The sequence below is a fragment of the Sceloporus occidentalis genome, unplaced genomic scaffold (genome assembly GCF_023333645.1).
Source record: "Sceloporus occidentalis isolate IW3139 unplaced genomic scaffold, rSceOcc1.0.p SCAF_1, whole genome shotgun sequence".
Classification (NCBI taxonomy): Eukaryota; Metazoa; Chordata; class Lepidosauria; order Squamata; family Phrynosomatidae; genus Sceloporus; species Sceloporus occidentalis.
Window position 1 is genome coordinate 175,458,690 of NW_028316981.1, and position 20,633 is coordinate 175,479,322.

At 42.2% G+C, this 20,633-nt stretch overlaps 1 protein-coding gene across 1 annotated transcript in view; it reads left to right on the forward strand.

Moving 5' to 3' along the window:
- The first annotated feature begins 243 nt into the window (after window positions 1-243).
- Window positions 244-20,633, forward strand: part of OLFM2 (olfactomedin 2) — a 279,696-nt gene continuing 259,306 nt past the window's right edge. The window contains exon 1 of the mRNA XM_089509333.1: window positions 244-314. Within this exon, the coding sequence (XP_089365459.1) occupies window positions 258-314 (57 nt within the window). The 5' untranslated portion in view covers window positions 244-257. The remainder of the gene's footprint in view (window positions 315-20,633) is intronic.

The following is a 20,633-nucleotide window of genomic DNA, read 5'->3' on the forward strand; positions in this document are numbered from 1 at the left end:
GGCTGGTCCATCCTCTAGCCGCCGCATCCAGCCAGAAGATCCGGGCTGCCAGGGAGGGGGAGCAGCGGGTACTCCTTGGCCGGCTTCCCTGCCTCTCCATCTCCCCTCTCCTTGGCACTGGGATGCGGAGGAGGAGGAGGAGGAGGAGGAGAAGGAGCCGCTGAGTGACAGTCGGGGCGGAGGGGGCGGGAGGGAGCTGGCAGGCTGGCAAGGGGGCAGGCAGGAGCCCGCCCGAGGCTGGGCTGGGCACCGCCACCATGCGCCTCCTGGCAGAGATGCTCCTGCTGCTGGGGGCCGTCTCCCGGGCAGCTCAGGTAAGGTCGGTCCGGGATGGATGTGTGTCTCTCTCTGTGTGTATGTGTGTGAGAGAGATTAAGTACCCAGGGAAGGGAAAGAGATGTGTGTGTGTCTGAGAGAGAGAGTGAGTGTCCAAGGGAAGGGAAAGGGTTAAAGAGGGTTATAGGTGAGGAAGAGGAGAGCTTTGGGAGCCCAGATCCCCCTGGCCAGGGCCACCAGGTGCCTTAACCCTAGAAGGAGAGGCAAGGCAGAGCAGCCATGGAGGAGGCCACCCCATCCAAACATTAAAGGGAATAAGCCAGACTTCTTCCTCTCCTTGGTTGCTCCGAGCAATGGCAATAGCAGGCACATTTCTTTCTTTCTTTCTTTCTTTCTTTCTTTCTTTCTTTCTCCCTTTCTTTCTTTCTTTAAAAATAATATCTTTATGCACTCACATATAGCATGCCCATTTCTAACAGTGACTGCAGCACTTCTCCAAATGGAGGACGTCTTGGCATGCCTCCTGGAAAGGAGGACTAGGATGGAGGACATCTCATCCCCTCCTTGCCCTGCCCAAAATGATGGGGGTGGGGGGAGAAGGGCATCGAGCATACACTTGGCACCGCCCTCTCCCCCTGTCTTGGTTGTGTGTGTGTATGTGTGAATGGGAATGAATACACGTGAACTCCTGCGTGCTCCCAGGCACAAGACTTTCCTCTCTGTTCTTCCAACTAGGGACTTGTGCTTCTGCCTGCTCACCTGCGGAGGGTTGAGAGGGGCTGCTTATTAACCCCAAGGACAGAAAATAGGAGGAAGGCAAGCTCCTTTCTCTTGGTGGGCAGCTGGGTTTCCCCTCCTGGCTCCCCCAATGCCCTTAGTCCACACCCACCTCATCCCTCAGGGCTGGGGGCTTTCTGACCCCCATTAGGACTCATCTTCCTCTGTGTTGGGAGTTTCCTAGTGGAACTATTGCTCTCCTCTCTTTTGGGACACAATCCCTCCAGTTCCTTGCTAGGGTCACTTTTACTCCTCTTTGTGGAAGCTGAAGCACATCTGGGCCACGTCTGTTCATCAGGGCCATGCCCAGATGTTCTTCTTCTCAATTCCCACAGGTGGGTATTTGCTGTTGTTGTTCATAGAATCATAGAGTTGGAAGAGACCCCAAGGGCCCTGATCCAGTCCAACCCCATTCTGCCATGCAGGAACTCTCAATCAAAGCATCCCGATTGACAGATGGCAATCTAGCCTCTGTTTAGAGACCTCCAAGGAAAGAGACTCCACCATTCGCTAATGGAGTGTGTTCTCCTGACGAACAGCCCATAATATCAGAAAGTTGTTGGATACCTTCAAGTCATTTCTGAGTTATGATGACCCTAAGATGAACCACTCATGGGGTTTTCTTGGAAAGGTTGGTTCAGAGGGGGTTTGCTAGTCCCTTCTTCTGAGGCTGAGACAGTGTCACTTGCCCAAGGCCAACCAGTCAGTTGTCATGGCTGAACATGGAATCAAACCCTGGTCCTCAGAGTCTGGCACTCAAACCACTACACCAAGCTTGCTCACCGCACCTGTACATATGTGCACCTTCAAGTTGCCTGTGGATTTATAGCAACCCTGTGAATTTCACTAGGTTTCCCTAGACAAGGAAGACTAAGAGGTGGTTTGGCCAATTCCTTCCTCTGAAATATAGCTTACAACACCTGATACTCATTAGCAGCCTCCCATCCAACTACTAACCAAGTCTTTTTATAAGGGTATGTGCTTTAGTTATATTTATTTTTTTTAAATCTTTTGTATATGTATGTAATTTTATACTGTTTTGATTTGAATTGTTTCTTTACAAAATATTGTAAATTTTTAAAATGGTTTTATTTGTGAGCTGCCTTGGGACCCTTTCTAGCAGAAAGGTGGCATAGAAATAAAAATGAATAAATAGATAGATAAATAACCAGGGCTGACCCTGCTTAGCTCCCAAGTTCAGATAGGATCTGGTACCTTTTAAGTATTTAGGCCATTCTCGCATTTAACATAATAAATCCCAGAGTAGTGTTGATATGAAAGGTTTCAAGGGTGTGGGTGTGGGTGTGTTTTTTATACTTAAGAAGCCAGTGTACAGCATTAGAAAACTGACTCCTTAGATGTTGCCAATGTGAGTTGCAAACAAACCAGCATGTGTGTGCAAGTGGAAATTGTGATGAAGATTTCCAGAAGGTGGTCAAATCACACAGGTGCATCATGTGCAAAGGAAGAGAAAGTTAGTGGCTGTTGCTGTCAGTGTTCTTTGGTTTGTTCTTAGAATGGGACATTCTGCTAAGGTCAGTGGGAATGTTAATCCACTCTGGTTTCAAAGGAACTATCCATGGTGCTGAGCTTTATGAAACACTTCAAGGTGCTAAACCTCTTGTTCAGTACCTTGGATAGCTCATTTGAAATATACAGTATTGGAGATTCGCTGCTTGAGTGACATGGAAATTGCCTGCCACTCCTGCATCAAGTTCTGCTTAAGATACACTGAGGCCTCTAAGATATGTCATGTTTACAAAGCCTGTATCTTATCACAAAATATAATTCTTTTGAGTGTATACAGATACAGTGGGTCTTTAGTATCTACTGGGGTTTGGTTCCAGGACCACCCATGGATACCAAAATCCAGGATGTTTAAGCCACCTTATATACAATGGTGTAGTGAAATAGTGTCTATTATCTAAAATAGCAAAATCAAGCTTTTCTTTTTGGAAGTTATATTTAAAAAAAATATTCTCAAGCTGTTGATGGTTGAATCTGTGGACAAAGAGCTTGTGTGTATGAGGCACTGACTGTATATATACACATTCATGCACACACACAAGCATATATATGGAGAGAGAGCATTCCTCCATAATATGAAACTTTGCTTACTAAGCTTGTGAATAAATCCGGCACTGGATATTATGTGGAGACAACATACCTGATGTTTCCCATACTGGTGGGGCAATGAACTTAGGTTTTATTGAGGACATCAAAAGAAATCTCCCAAGGTTGGGAACCTTATCCACAAAATCAATTCAGAAATTTGGATAGAATTCTTAAATCTCAGAATAAAACCCAGAAGAGTTTATCCAGTACACATACATGGATGCCACTAGTTGCCATTGTTTGTAAGATGCCCCAATATTAGTTTCAGACTATGATTCAGGGAATTCTCGGCTATTAATTCTTCTGTATATAATTTTTTTAAAAATAAAATTCTTCTATAAAAAATGAGAACATTTTTGTATTTCAGTAACTTTTTCAAAACTGAACTTTGAAACAAAATTCTCCCTCATTCGCATTAGCCAAATTTAGTTAATACGCCCATTCACAAGAAATAACAATTTTGCACCTGCCTGCCTGCCAACACAGCTGTTAAAAGTTTGGCAGCTTCTCAGAAATAAAGAAATGGCAACTCTAGTTTAGTGTTGCAAAAGTAACTAAGTGCTTAGGGATGCAAAGCCAGATGTTTAAAAATTAAACACTCAAAGTCCCGAACCTGGGTGAATAAATCTGTCAGTTCACTTTCTTTTACAATCTCATGTTTAAAATCTCTCCTCCCCCCCCCACTTTCCTAGATATGAAGAAATCTGTAAATTTTCACAAACTCCTATGAAGAATGAATGGAAATAAACTTCTCATCTATCTGTAATAGTAAGAAGAGTACTGAGACTTGAATGTTCTTGTTGTGTGCCTTCAAATCATTTCTGACTAATGGCAACCCTAAGGTGAGTCTATCACAGGGTTTCCCTGGCAAGATTTGTTCAGAGTGGGGTTGCCATTGCCTTCTTCTGAGGCTGAAAGAATGTAACTTGCCTGAGGGAATGGTAGGTTTTCATGGCAGAATGGAGATTTGAACCCTGATCTTCAGAGTTGTAATCCAACACTCAGACGACCACACCACACTGGCTTGAACTATTGTTGGAATTATTTGCTACTGCTTTTCCATTTTCTCCCCTACGGCAGTCTTACTGAAATATTACAAATACAGTCCTTAATATAAGAAGGCTGGCTGCAGTTTCTTCCTAATGAAGGGACGTCTCTCTGCAGATACTCAGAGACGTTCAACTATTGATTTTTAACTTTTAGAATGTATTTTATTTTTTGTCTCTGGGCTGAACATGGATATTAGAATTTGATCCTAAGGCTCAACCTTGGCTGACAAAACAAAACAAAACAATTAAACTGATCTGGATCGTTGTATAGTAAATGATTAGAATGCATTCTCCCAGTTATTCAGAATGTTTAGAAAGTAGGCTAGACAAAGGACTTTTTAAAGGGTACATTCATTAATACCAGAGTATCCTAGCTGCTGAATGGAAGATCAAATAGTTAGGTCAACAGTGCTATGGGTTGTAATTTGTCTTTCTGTATTCTTTGCTGGAGGGATCATGATATTGTGATCCCTCCAGATATTGTCAGACTATAGTTCACAGTGCCCTCGATCTTTAGTCATATGGTATCAGGCCTGATGGGAACTGGAGTAAAACAGCATTGGGAGGGCCACAGGTGCCCTTGCTCTATTTTTGGATCATATGTAGTTGTGTGTCTTCAGACTTGCCTATACTGGCTAGAATACTCCAGGTTGTCCCTGGAGTATTCTGGCCCTAAATTCCCCCTGAATTCATCCCTTACCTTGCAAGTTTTTAGCCCCAACAACAATGCATAGTTGCTTTCCCACATGGTCCCTGTTTGTTGCTGCTCAGGTCAGAATGAGGTGCCCAGCCACACTATTGATGTTGGGTGCCTCATTCTGATCTCAGAGCAACTTGTACCCACAGCTGCAGCACAGGGCAACAAATGGGGACTGCAACTGAAAAGGCAGCTGCTGTTGTCACTAAAAAAAAAATCTCCTGAGGACCCTCAGTAAAGTGTGGGTGTTATGAAGACAATCTGGACCTGATTTGGGAATTTAGCACTGTATCATGTAAGCAGGATCATGTAGCAAGCCCAGGGGGAACTTGGGCTAAAGAATTGATGTAGACAAGCCCTTCAAATTGCTTCCAACCCATGACAAGCCCTATCACCGGGTTTTCTTAGCAAGATTTGTTCAGAGTGGGCTTGTCTTTGCCATCCTCTGTGGCTGAGAGCATGTGACTTGCCTAGGGGCACCCGATGGGTTTCCATAACTGAGTGGGGATTTGAACCTTATCTCCTAAGTCATAGTTCAATGCTCAGACCACTACATCCCACTGGCTTTCATACACAGTTTATTAAAAGCATATAGTAACAGAAAGGCAACACTGATATCAGCCCATGCAGAAAAGTAAATGCATTCAAAAGCCATATGTGCAGGCCAAAGAGTGCTGACAACCTACTAACTCACTTCCACATGGACTGAGACTCAGGCATAGAGCTTTTGAACCCTTTCCTCTCCCACTGTTGAAATTATTTCCTGTATGTATTTCAACAGCCCACACCTGTGGGTCAGGATAAAATATCAGGATAACATGCCTTTTCCCAGTCATGGAGTATAGGTCCACAGACATAGTTGCCAGAATTTAATGCAATGTAAGGGTATCAGAAGAGACCAGGTGACATGACCATATTTGTTGACATTTATCAAAGTACCCTGGGAGTTTAAAAGCACTACAGAATGAAGCAAATCTACTCTACAATCCATCTCTTCTTTTAGTCACTTGGCACCAAGTACTTGCTAACTACTTCAGTTAACTATAGATTCCAAAGCATCCTAACTGCCATGATAGCAGACGTGGCATGAAACTGATATAGTCAGACCTCTGTATCCATGGGGATCTGTTCTGGACCACCACCACCACCACCACACCAACCCCGGCAGATACAAAAGAAGTGGGTCCTCAAGGCCTGTTCTCCTTGTGACAATGCAATGTGCACATGCCTGCACATGCAGCCATTGGAACAATGGGGCTTGCCATTCGTGGATGCTCAGATCCTTATAAGACAAGTCCACAAATATGGAGGTCTGACTGTAACAACATAATGTAGATACATAAATGATAGAAACTTAAGACAGCAAAGACTAAGGATGCATTTGCACTGCACGAATAATGTAGTTTGGCACCACTTAACTGCCATAGCTCAGAGATATGGAATTCTGGGAATTGTAGTTTCTTCTAGCACTAGAACTCTCTGACAGAGAAGACCAAATGTCTCACAAAACAACAGTTTCCATAATTCTATAATATTGAGCTATGGCAGTTAAATGGTGCATACTAGATTACCTCTGCAGTGGGAATGCAATCGCAGACTAAGTCTTAGACACAAAAGATTAAGACTAAATATTAGAAATTGGACAAGTTACTTTTTTGAATCACAATATCTTCACTCAGCCAAGCTCTTGATAATGTCACCTATTTATAAAGACCATACTACTTGTAAAGACTACTTGTAATTCTTTTAATTCTTGTTTTAAAAGTGAAGTTTTTAAAGGGGCTGCTATATCATGTGCTCTAGATTTTTCAGTTTGGGTTACTTTGAATTGGGATAATTTTCTACAACCCTGTCCACTGCAGATGAGTTGGACTACAATTCCCATTATTTCTAGCTTGCATAAGTAGGGATGACAGAGTTTATATTTCAACACATTTGGAGAGCCCCAAGTTAGGAGGGGCTGGATGAAGAACAATAATTCCCCCTTTTGATAACTTAGTATAGTTAGTATAACTTAGTATAATATAGACTGGCACCAAATGTAATTTGGGCATCAAGTCAAGGAAATGTATACAGTATTTATAAACTCACAATGTTCCCATTCAGATTTCTAACCCATCCTATTCAAAGACTGGAGGATAAAAACAGAAGGTTGTGACTCCCCACTGAAATAATAATAATAATAATAATAATAATAATAATAATAATAGTAATAACCACATACATTAAAATCCTGTTTTTGCATTTGATTTTTCTGGCTGCCAAAATGCAGCTCCAGTAAACAGGGCTTGCAGAGAATAGATTGGAGTTGCTCATCTCAGTTCACATTGTATAGCTCATTGAAAGTAAGTGTTGCTTTGGTTTGTGTGCTTCATCTCTAATTAGCACATCAAATACTTTTGAGACAATAGTGGGTTAAATACCAAGAGGCTATTGAGACTGATAGAGTGACTCACAAAGCCAAGGTCTCTATTCACTCCATTCACTCCATTTTGTTTTATTCTTCTCTTCCTTTTGGGGAGAGAAATCATTAGAGTTCTGAATTGTGTTTCATAAGCCTGTTTTTGGAACGTGTTGGACAGGTTCACTTTGATTAATATAATGGCTGGGAGATGAGGTTTCCAGTGGGACATTGGGAGAAGATGGTGGTGTCTGTGTGTGTATGAGAGGGAGGGAGGATGAAATTTAAGCCTGTTGCTTTTCTTAGTCATTGTAACTAGTGAATGCATAAACAACGTTTGATGATCAACCATGGAATAACGAGACCAGAGGCAGAAAGTTGGGTCAATAAGGGCCACTTTATCTGACCTTGTATCATATTTAAGGTAATTGGACCTGAAAGGATCAAGAGGAGACACAATCTGATGCAGGTCCAGCTGAGGCCAGGTGTCTACCCTAGCCTACTTCCTTAGCCTCCCCTTTGGTGAAGCACCTGAGTCCTGAGGGTGATCCAATAGTTTCCTTCTTGGGTAGCCACTTCTGAAAGGTAAGCCCAGGGCACCCAAATTGCTGGACCTTATAAGTGCAAGCACAACACTCAGGTCAACCTCAAATGTAGACTTCTTCCCTGCCCCCAGTAATAGCATCTGTAGAAGCTGTTCTAAAGCTCTACCTTTCACCAAAAGAGTGCCAAGGGTGTACACCAAAGTCTGAAATTCTCCCCCTGCTACCTGCCAAATAGTAGCTTATTTAAAGATGCCACCTCCTGTCAATCATCGAAATCCTTCATATACGGTATGGGGTAGGCAAAAGAACACAGGTAAAAGAGAGAACATTCCTACCTGCCTTGAAACAACCAGTAAACTCACAATGCACTGAGAGGGTGGGCCATACTGCAATGATCCAGAGGGGCACATGCGGAGGCAGCCAAGTCTTAAATAACCCACCACCTCACCCTCATCATGTAGCACATTCCCTGCACCCCATGCAAAGCCTCCTGGTCTCTTGCCATAGAGGCCATCGAAAGAGTGGCCTCCCCTGCAGTATCTGTTGCCACACTGGTCCAGGTTCTTATTATATGTGTACAGACCAAATGTCATTTCATGTTATTTTAGAGACCCATCTATCAGCCATCATGGCTATTCTATGCTTGTATTCCCCCTAGCAACTTTTCCAGGCTCTGACTTTACCCCAGTCTTAACTCAGAAAGTTCTCAGATCAGTCAGCGATCAGGGTGAAAAAGGTCCCCTTGGCCTCTTAAATCTGACACTCAGTATTATGGAGTAGGATTGTCATACAGTTGAACAAGTTCAGATTTAAGGGAATGCTGGGGCAAAACCTGAGAGTGAGACCGGGAAGACCATCTTGTTTGGTTCTTTTCAGGGAATAGACTTTTCCCAGTCACCCACCCACTCAATTGTTGCTCCTAAGCAGCTTGCAATACAGTGGCTTCCTAAGTTTTCCTGCTGCCTGAAGCAGAAGGAGAAGTCCTGGTAAAGGAAGTCTGGTGCTTCTTCAGCCTCCCTCAATTCTCCTGCCCCTGAACCCTCACTTTGCTGCTGCTGTTACTCATTCTCTATCTTGCTTCTGGGGTTGAAACTGAGCTAGTTAATCTCCATATGTCATATGGTACAAGTGGTCCCCAGGAGTACCCTGAGAACCTGGACTTTGAAGATTAGAAGAGTTAAGCATTGCAGCTATTGCCCTGTGCCTAATGGATGGACCTCTTTTGCTTTTACTTTCCCCCTTCACAATACCATAGAGCTGCTTCATGCCCATGTAAGAGAGTGACTTTATGGTGATCTAGAAGGCACATGTCTCCCTTTCACAGACACACAAATACACACTGTTGGCTTTGCAGCCTTTTACATCCCTCTATACCCTAAAGGCACCAGATCCTGTCTTTGAAGCCAAGCAGGTTCATTCTGGTTAGTACTTGGGTGGGAGACCGCCAATGAATACCAGGTGACATAGATTATATTTCAGAGGAAGGACCTGGCAAAATCACCTCTGAGTATTCCTTGCCTAAGCAAACCCTATTAAATTCTTGGGTCACCATAACTTAGCAGGCAACTTGAAAGCACACACACACACACACACACACACAAACTAAATAATGGGGACTGACATAGCCCCATTAATGTGGAGGCAAAGCTAATAATTCTTCAACAGATTTGATTTGATTTCAGTCAGAGCGTGAGAAGAATGTGTGGGTTTGTAACACTCCTTTGAGGTAAACTTTAATGAACCTCTAGAATTCCTCTCCAATCCTGACTCCAGATGAACACACCGGCATCTCTAATTTCTGACAGTCTTATTTGTGGAGCCAGTTGTACAAAAGTAAGAACAACCTCGTTTACTCTTCTTAACCTCCTGGGGGCTCATCTTTTCCCTTCCAGTTTGGGCAACTGTCCAAGGTGCTGAAACATCTTCCCTCACTTTCCTACCGTTCGTCAAAGGCGTCTGCCTATAAAGTAGTAATTAGCAGGGCTGTTGCTTTTTCAAATGGATCTTAGTCAATGAATCTTAGTCAATTCATCATAAGAGTTTTAGCTGAGTGATTGATTAATGAAGTCAATTTAAATCTGGTTAATTTGCACTGGAGAAAACAACACCACAAGCATTTGGGGGAGGGGGAAGACATGGGTTTTTCAACCCCCTTTTGATGATAAATGTGTGTGTCACAATGTAGGCATCATCCAGGAAAAACTTTCCCTCCAGCATAAGGTAGATAGAGAAATATGTTATTTGTTGTTTTTTAAAGTATATAGTTTAAACCTGCTGTCTCTTAATCAGAGGGCAGTTTTCAGGTTAAGCCTAAGTATTCATAGAATCATAGAGTTGGAAGGGGCCCTAGAGGCCATTGAGTCCAGCTCCATGCAGGAACTCCAGTTAGAGCATCGCCACCAGGTGCTGTTTAGCCTCTTTTTGAAGACATTCAGAGAAAGAGTCTCACCACCTTTCCAGGTAATTGGTTCCATTGCCAGACTGCCCTTACCATCAAGAGGCTCTTCATAATGGTCAATCAAAATCTACCCTCCTGTCATTTAAAACATTGTTTCTCAAATGGTGGTGCGGGACCCCTAGAGGGGATGAGAGAGTTGCTCAAGGTGGGTGGATGGGACTTGGAGGCTCTGATCTTTCCTCCTCCCCCTCTTCTAAAATGTTTTTATGTGCAAAATTTACACATGTGTTGAGTTGAATATTGAATGTATTTAAATTGTTCTGCTTTGAATGATGTTGTTTCCTTATAAAATGTTAAAATATGAATATACAGTCGACCCTCCTTATGTGTGGACTTGGAGTCCACGGTCTTGCTCTTCGTGGGAGGGATGAGCTGGTATCTTTAAAATGGATGTACGCACCTGGGCGCATGTGCCATTATTATCTATGGGATTCACATATGTGCGAGTCACTGTTTTTTTGTGGGGGGTTCCAGAATGGATCCCCTGCAAGTTGGGAGGGGTGGCTGTACAATAATGTGCAAATAAAAATATGCATACTAAATAAATAAAATATTTTTATTCATATGCTATGTCAAGTAAGAGGGGGGCATGACCTCCACATGTAGATGTAATCTCTGAGATTTCTTAAATCCATTGGTGGGTCTTGAATGGTTCACCTTGCATTCCAGGATGATTACTCACAAGACCCACTGTGTTCAATCCAAATTCTTTAGGTAGAATTCCATACCATGGAAAGATGCTCTCAATTCTCAGCTTCCTGAACCACATGTAGAGTCAGACTGCTGAGCTCTCTAAAACTCTGCTGTGAAGAGTTCAAGCAAAGGCAATCTTCCAGATCAGTTTTCCGTACCTTGTGCTTACCAGATGTGTCAGACTATAAATCTGAACTTTCTCAACCAGTATGGGAATTAGACCTGATGGTTTGGCGACATCTCCTCTAAATCAGTGTGGGGAGTGGCAAGAAGATTTGCAAGGGGAATCCACATGAATTGCTTATCTTCCACAAAAAAGCTCTGCTAGATTCCAGCAATTCTGGTTATTTTTAAAGATTTTTAAAGAGAGGCATAGATGTGTAAATTGTAGATGTAATAAACAGGTATTTGCTGAAGCATCAGCGCCACATTCATTCTTTCATCTGGCTATGTCTCTAATCTCTGTTGAGGCAATCCTGTTCAGTTTTGTGCCTGAGTAATAGGAGCCTTGTCAATGAAGTCTTCATTTCTGATTTAAAAGAAAGAAAGAAAGAAAGAAAGAAAGTAAAGGATTGGACCCTACTAATCACATCATCCAAACCTTAAAGCTGGCAATGTGCTGTACAACCCACTAAGTGTTCAGCCCATGTGTTCAGTGCATGAAGTGTATGTGTTTGGTATTAAAGTGCATGGCCAGTGTGCCCAGAGCATATGAACCTCCCCTGCCTGTGGTCCTATCCCTGCTGGATAGCCATCATGTGTAAAGCATCCCTGGTTTATGTGCTAGCTGTCTAGCTGAGACATGACTTTTTAATTTTATGCTGTCTGACTCTGGCTTTGAAATGTGTTCTTGGAAGCCAATTGGAGGTGGAGCAGTATGTGTGGTTTCTGTTCTTTACAATTTGCCCAGCAGTTCTTTATTTGATGGCTGGTCTTCTTGAATATTCACCAGGGGTGGCACTTTGGTTTTTTACACATTGGCTTTTCTGACTGAATATTCATGAGGCTACCAAGAGCTGTGCAGTTCTCACTGTGGCTGTTGGGAGGGAGTCCATGAGTTTTTGGCAAAGGGGCCTTTTTCCTCCTACCTGGATGGAGAAGCTGCTGTAGTTGTCTCAGGCTTTTATTTCCTCAGTATTCTGAGGAAATAAACTTGCAAAAGGACATACAGTTTACTCGGGGGTGGAAGGACATTGTTTTCTACTTCTCTTTGCTTACATTTTTTGTTGCCAGTATTTCTCTGCAGATGCAGTTCCATGTGTTAGTAATGGACTGACCACAGAGTTGTATGATCAATTTAGGGGGTTTTGTGGTTTTTTTCAGGCTATGGCCATGTTCTAGAAGAGTTTATTCCTGACGTGTCGCCAGCATCTGTGGCTGGCATCTTCTGCCAGCCACAGATGCTGGTAAAAAATCAGGAATAAACTCTTCTAGAACATGGCCACATAGCCTGAAAAAAACCACAAAAAACTATAGATGCTGGTCATGAAAGCCTCTGACTTCACAATTTCAGGTTTGTTTGCTTGTTTTAGAATTACCAACTGGAGCTTTATGGAAAAGATAAAGGAGATGATGATGATGATGATGATGATGATGATGATGATGATGATGATGATCTTTATTTGTAGCCAATTTCTTCTTCCAAACCACAAAACTGTAGGTACACAAACTGGTTTTGAGCACTAGATTTAGTCTGAACCTCACAAGGCATAGTCATGCTATAATATTATTGCAGATTGACTTTAATTTTAACTTCCATGGTTTCACCTTATGGAATCCTAGGATTTTTAGGGGGTTTTGGTGCAGGATTCTCTTTACTAGTGAGCTCTGTACCACACCACTGTCCTAGCAGAAAATTCTATGTTTCTTTTGTTGTTGTTGTTGTTGTTGTTGTTAGCTACCCTCAAGTCGACCTCAACTCATGGTGACCCTGTGAATAAGATATCCCCAAGCCCCCTATCCTCTCTGCTTAGGTCCTGCACACTCAAGCTCATTGTCTTCCTGACTGAGTCTACCCACCTGGCATGTGTTGTTCCTCTCTTCCTTCTGCCTTCCACTTTTCCCACCATCATTGCCTTTTCTAATGAGTCTTTCTTTCTTGTGTGCAACAACTTCAGTTTGGTCATCCTGGCTTCCAGGAAGAGTTCAGACTTTATCTGTTGTAGGACCTCTTTGTTCATCTTTTGGGCCAGCACTCTTCTCCATCAACACATCTCAAATGAGTTGATTCTCTTTCTGTCTGGCTTCTTCACTGCCCAGCTCTCATAGTTGCACATGGTTTATCAAACTATAAATCTCAGGATTCCATAGCATGGAGCCATGACTTCAAGCTGCCATGATTGCATAGTGTGGACACACTCATGGTTCTTCCAGGCAGACAATGTTACAATTGGTTTCAATTATCTTTCTTCATTTCAGCAGGATAATCGAGGGAAGCAGAGTAAGGGGAGTTATTTTGCTACCATAGGAAAATGGGTGTTTAGGTTCCTAGCCATTCCACTGCTGATTACCCCAAGAGCTATCCATGCAACCCATCCTTGGTACACTATATCTGTTTAAACTCCCCCACAACATAAGTTGCCTGGAGTCAAGAAACTAACAACTGTAAGAGAACAAAAGAAGATAGATTGCAGTTGCCCAGCTAGAAGCCTGATGAGAATGTAGAATGCAATAGATGTCAGGTCCTTTCTGGTGCTGTTCTGTGTGGAATGCAGAAGTTCATGACTTCTCTTGTGTTTAGGGATGTGAAAATCCTCCAGTCTCATCTTTGTGGTGAATTTCATAACCTCATCCCCCAGATTTTCATCACATCTCTGTTCTGTATCAAGTTCCAGTATTTTCCCCAGGGAATTGTGGGAATATGCACTTTTTGTCCACTTTCATTCTTTTGTATAATTTCCACCATTGACTAAATAAACACTAAATGGTGTTTATGTGCTTTTTCAAATACGTACATTTTTAGCGGTCTGCCTTTTCCAAATCTCTGCATGGTTCTGCACATGTGGTTCCTGTCTCCCCCCTGACCTATGTTACAAGCCTCAGAAATGTCTTGTGCATGTGCCTTCAAGATGCCTGTTGACTTATGGTGACCCCATAAATTTCATAGGGTTTTTTTAAGGCAAGGAATACTCAGATGTAATTTTGCCAGTTCTCTTCTCTGAAATATAGCCCACAGCACCTGGTACTCCTAGGATTAGCTGCTTAGCTTCCAAGCTCAGATTCTTCCAAGATGAGCCCCTCTCACACTGCACATTTATGATGCTGTGGTTTCACTTTAACTGCCAAGGCAACATCCTTTTGAATCTTGGGATTTGCAATTTTGGTAGTGGCTCCTAGAATTCTCACCCAGAGAATTCAAGTGGGATCCATTGGATGCCACCATCACAGTTAAAGTAAGATCGTAGTGCTGTGATACTGTGGTGTGTAAATCCCTACTCTGTGTCTGGGACTTTATCATGCAAGACTATAAAAACAGAATTTCAACAGGACAAAAGTGTCTTTGACTAGTACTTATCAGACAATATCATATCTCTTCTGCTGCTGCCTTGCATTCAGTTTGTTACTTTTGGGCACCTTTTCATTGATGGGTAAAACATATCAATGAACTCTCACTCTCACTGGTATTCCATTACTGTGTTTGTATAATAGGTAATTTCCACTGCAGTTCCATTTCTTATGTAATCACGAAGTGTGAGTAGGCATGATTCTGCTCTACTCTCCATCCTCCTCTCAATGATTACAGCTGCCAACACCTTCCTGAAGTCAGCTTCTGAGTGTACAGTTGCACAGCAGCCTGCATCAGAAGGCAGTTGGTAGCTATGATAACTTGTGCAGGGTTGCTGGGTAAATGTGCACATAGCAGCTACATACTTCGGGGTGGGGTGGGGGGAGCAGCAATTTCAGTGGCCAACTCCTTCCCGAAGCCAGCAGCTGTGTGTACATTCAACAGCAACTGGCTTCTGGAGGCAGTTGGCAGCTGTGATTATTTGTGCAGGGCTACTGTGTGAATGTGCACACAGCAGCCCCACACTTCAGGAGTGGGGGACAAGCAGTGATTACAACTGCCAACACCTTCCCAAAGTTGGCTGCTGTGTGCACATTCAGAGAGTAGCTGACTTTGGAAGGTGGTTGGCAGCTGAAATCACTTGTTCCCCACCTCACCTCAGCCCTCCCCTCCAAAAGTGCAAAAAACAGTTCACATGACCCTGAATTGCCAAAGCACTATTCTGGGGGAAAGTGTGATAAGGAATAATGCCAAACTGGTATGCTTCCATCTTTAAATTAGTGCAATTGTGGTGGGACAGCAGGCTGCCATGACGAAGTCCACTAGTCATGTATGACTGGTTTCAGTGGGTTGTGGAGACATAGCAACTAGTTTCATATGGGGCAATCCTGACTAAAACAAATCATTACTTAAGAGGGGGGAAATCTGGGAAGATTTTTCACTTGTACTTTAACATGAAACTGAGCAAAAAAATTTAGAAAGACATTTTCATATAAGTTCTCTTAGTTCAAACTTGAAAAAGAAATCAAACATATTTCTCAACCTCCAGCCCTCCTGCCAACCTACTGAGAGTTTTTGCTTGATTGGTTTTTTTTTTAATGCAAAAGCCTTGAATTGGCAAATTAATATGTCCCTGTTAAAACCAACAGTGCAGGTATGTTCATCAAAATTAATAATCCCAAACCTTCTCAATTTTTTGCTAGGCCCTCTCTAAAGTTACACCTCCCTAATCCACTTGTAGTGTATGGGAAGGTGATTTATAGCTAGAGCTTTGGGAAAGTTCCTTTCTTGCACTGGCATCTCCCAGTCAGTTTGGCTTTGGGATTCTGGGAGTCCAAAAAAAGGAATGGTTCCAAATTCTGGCAATACTGGGACAGACCTTTCTTCCATCTAGACCAGTAAAAAGACAATGCAATTGTAGGCTACAGAAATATAGTGTCCAGATTTAGGGAAGCAGCAGTGTTATGCCATTCTGCTTTGTTCAGATCACACCTGGAAAATTGTGTTGAGTTCTGGGCACCACAGTTCAAAAAGAATATCAGCAATCTGGAATGTGTCCCGAACAGGACAACCAAGATGACAAAAGGTCTGGAACTGGAAAGCAAGTCTTGTGAGGAATGATCCAGGTCCAAAACACACTGCAGAAATAATGCAGTTTGATACCGCTTTAACTGCCCTGGCTCAGTGCTAGGGAACCCTGGGGATTGTAGTTTATTACAGCACCAGAGCTTTCTTACAGAGAAGGTTAAATGTCTCACAAAACTACAGTTTCTACAATTCCATAGCATTGATCCAGGGCAGTAAAAGCAGTCTCAAACTGGATTATTTCTGCAGTTGTATTTTGGACTTTAGAGAGCTGGGCATGTCTTGCTTAGAGAAGAGAAGATTGAGAGGTGACACTTAAATATTTGAAGGGATATCATGTTGAAGATAGAGCAAGCTTGTTTTATGCTGCTCCAGAAACGATAATTTAAACCACAAGGATCAAATTATAAGAGAAGAGATTCCACCTAAATACTAAAAAGATCTTCGTCACTGTTCACAGAATCATAGAATTGGAAGAGACCGCAAGGGCCATCCAGTCCAACCCCCTGCCATGCAGGAACTCTCAGTCAAAGCAGTCCCAACAGATGGCCATCCAGCCTCTGTTTAAAGACCTCCAAGGAAGAAGACTCCACAAGGAAATCAATGGCCTTCAAAGTCAGTGGATGTGATGACATAGATTTGCATGTGAAAATATTGTTTGATTTATTGGAGTATAAGGTAAGGGGCTGTTGGGAGGGGGAATGGAATGGGATGTTGGAGGGAATGCTGACTGGTAATGACAGTTGGTAAATGGCACTTGGGAGTTCAATTAGACAACAATTTGAGTTAGTCAGAATTTGAGGGGACAGTTTGCCTAGGGTTGGATTGAGAGAAAGGATGTTTGAATTCAGTGGTTTGGTATGGATGGTCTGAGTTAGTTTGAGAGGAGTGTGAGAGAGGGTATGTGATATTTTAAATGTGATAAATATTTAATCTGCTTTGATATGTTTAACTTCTCTAAATCAAGTTTTGTTTTTGTTTTTATACACTTTGACCTCTGGAAATACTATCTGAGATGCTGGAGACAAACCCTTGCAACTGGTGGAATTGCACAAGTGCAAAACATTACAGTTGGATCAGCCAAGGGTTGGAACCTCCCACAGTGGACTCTCCTTTTGAAGTCTTTAAACAGTGGTTGGATGGGCTTCTTTCAGGAGGGCTTTAATCATGTATTCCTCCATGGCAAGGTGCTGTCTAGATGAAACCCTTCTAAGATTCTATAATTCTGAATGTGGAAAAGGTGCTGAGTAAAGTTTCCAATATGAATTGGAAGTGGGGTCCAATGACCTCCAAGTAGCTTTTTAATAGTAGTTGAATTAAAGTATGCAAAGCAAGCAAGTACATGCAAATCCTCTTCATTTTTACATCACTTCTTTAGTTTACACAGACCCAGAATGGAATTTGTAGTGCTGTCATTTTGGCAAAATAAGAGAGTTGCCAGTGCAAATACATAGTACGGTAGCAAGGGCAGTGCAGGAGATAAGCGCTGTTGAACTTTATTCTGACACTTTCCCATGGTTGGTTAAATAGCCAATTGAGGATGCAGACCTGTCATGGACCAGAGTCAGTACGATGGATTGGAAGAAAGCATCCTATTGTAGTTTTTCAAGTGGTTGATGAAGATCCAGTAGATATTCTGAACATCTACTGTCCCCAGCACTGATTCTATACATTTTGCTGCTTGAAGCAAAGGAAAAGATGGTGTCTCTTTCCATTCCATATACAAAATCTGACCTGGAGGCTGAAGAACTGCTTTCATGAAGGATGAATATTAAGATGTTCTGAAGCCAAGTGAATCAAGACAAGATGATTCTCTAGGATCCAGAACAGTATCCTACTACGGTTATGTTATGGATGGCTTTAGCGTATTACTGTGCTCATTCTTCCTAGAAGTAACTTTCCAAATTCTGCTTCTGTACATGTTTGAAGAGTCCTTAGGGACTATGTTTAACATGTTCAGGCTGCTCAGTGATCAGGAGCATGTCCAACATGCCTGTAAATCTGAAGGGCCAGAAGGCCACCAAATTACTGAAGAAAGATGGTGCTCATTGTAAATTCATGAATGCACTCATCTGCTTGTATAGATGGAGCTTATTTTTATTGATTGGATTGATTTTCCACTTTAAAGCATTATTCATAGAAAGGATGCACAGCTTACACCAATTCAGCCTTACCTGTTTCTGTCAAAGTGTTAATATCTACTCAAGAAACAGAACATTTCTTCAGCACCACTGTTAAGAGAAATGCACTGGGTTGCCTGGTTTTGTGGAGGCAGGCTCCTCCAGGCACTATGCAGGACCTTACAGGCTGAGGTTTTTAAAAATGGACAATTAACCAGAGTGACTCCACATAACAATGAACCAGGAAGAAATCAGGTCAAAGACACGTTGATTTTGAGGCAACTCCTCCCCCTCCCCAATTATTTCTTTATTAAAAATATAGAAAAAGATAGAAGCAGAAGCCAACAGAACAGTCTATCTTCATTGCAAACTATTTAATGAGGGGGGAATGACATAGGAATTAAACACTAAACACTACCCCTAACCAATCTAAGTGGGCTAGAAAAGTGTAGCTAAGTTTAAGGGATGACAGACACATGGATTTCCTCACCTTCCGATGTAAAGAGAAATCTGGATGACAGAGCAGTGGAAGGCTGGGAATCAGGTCTCAGAGAGAAACTCTGTCTTTCTGTCTATATAGGCTACAAAAATCTATGAAACCCTATGCTATCAGCTTCTTTCATCCAATTGGTCTTGAAGGTGCTACAAGATCCCTTTGCATACTCTCCGTCTTCCTAACTTGGAGGGTGTTTCCTAAAATGAAGGGAAAACCTCTATGTGGGGAAAATTAAGTGATGAGTGCAAAACTCATGCCTCTGTGTAAAAGAGCAGATGTAAATAAAGATTAATAACAACAACAACAACAACAACAACAACAATAATAATAATAATTTGCCCTTCAGGTACTGATAATGACCCTTACATGGTCTGGGTGGTAGGGAATAATGGAGATGCATACACAAGACAAAACCAGTTAAGTACAGATATTTGTTATTGTTGCTGTGTGCCTTCAAATCATTTCCAACCTTATGGTGACTCTAAGGTCATCATGGTCGTTGTTGTTGTTGTTTGGCAAGATTTGTTCAGAGGAGGTTTGCCATTGCCTTCCTTTGAGGCTGAGAAGATGTCACCTGCCCAAGGTCATCCAGTGGGTTTACATGACTGAGTTGGGATTCAAACCCTGGTCTCCAGAGCCCTATTCCAACACTCTGTTGGGTATGCTTTGATTGAGAGTTCCTGCATGGCAGGGGGGTTGAACTGGATGGCCCTTGTGGTCTCTTCCAACTCTATGATTCTATGATTCCCTCACACTGCTACACCACAGTGGATATTTACCCACTTTCAAATACAAACATGGTTGCCCAACATCTTTGGGAGCTGCACAATATCTCACAATATGAGGGGTACCAGTCTGATTCAAGTCTCTATTCAATTTAGCAAGTGGAGGTAGACAAGACCATTATGCACTGATGGTTTTGATCAATGCCACCATTTCCTTCTGAGCAGGGGTGGTGGTAGAGGAAATTCCAGTTATTACTTTAGAATAAGGCTTGACTTTTTTCCAAGATGGACAGGGATCCAGGCTGCCAGTCCTACCCTGTCAGATTCTGCCAAGAGACAGCTCTTGTCTTATGCATTAAAGTCTGACATTCATATTTACTGAGTATAGCTTGTAATACCACAACTACTCATTTTTCTGACAAAGCTTCCTCTGTTTTCAGTCTATATTTCGACTAATACTGGCACTGGAGATTTGGTGTGGCAAAACAAATATAGCTTGGCACGATACACTTTGGTTTAAAGATTTCTGACTGTTTTAGAAACTGAATGCATCAAGCCAGAACATCTGTCCTCAGAAGATGAAGATTTGTTTGGCTGGGCCCAGAATTTAATGTTGGGGCTTTAATGAAGAGGTGGACCACATGTGGTTCTGCATCTGAACTCATGTGGTCCTCTGCTTAATTTCAAATGTACTCCATAAGCCTTCAGTTCAGACCACTGCAAGATCACTCTCCCCTCCCTTACTCTTTAGGTGGCAATAAACAAGGTGACAAAGAAAAAAAAATGTAAGAAACTGAAAACAGGAGTGAACTGCTTATTTTTTTGGCTCCAGCATGGTCCACAGTTGTGATCTGTTCCTTAAATGATATGTGGCTCTAACTAAAAAAAGTTTCCCAGTCCCTGACAAATGGGTTAATTGAAACTTTTTATAAGATGACATGTAGTGTCTCTGTAACCTCATGACTTCCAAACTGTGTGTTAAAGCATGAAACATCTCTGATATATTTATATTTTGAAGGATATGAATTGTTGAAAAATGAATGCATCATCTTGGGTGCTTCCATTATTTCATGCTCCTTTGAGACCAGGGTCAATTCTGATCTCCCTTTGCTAAATAATAGGAGCAATGCCATCATACCAAGAGAGAGAGGAAGGTAGCTGTTATTGCAGAAAACTAATTGATGCTACCAGA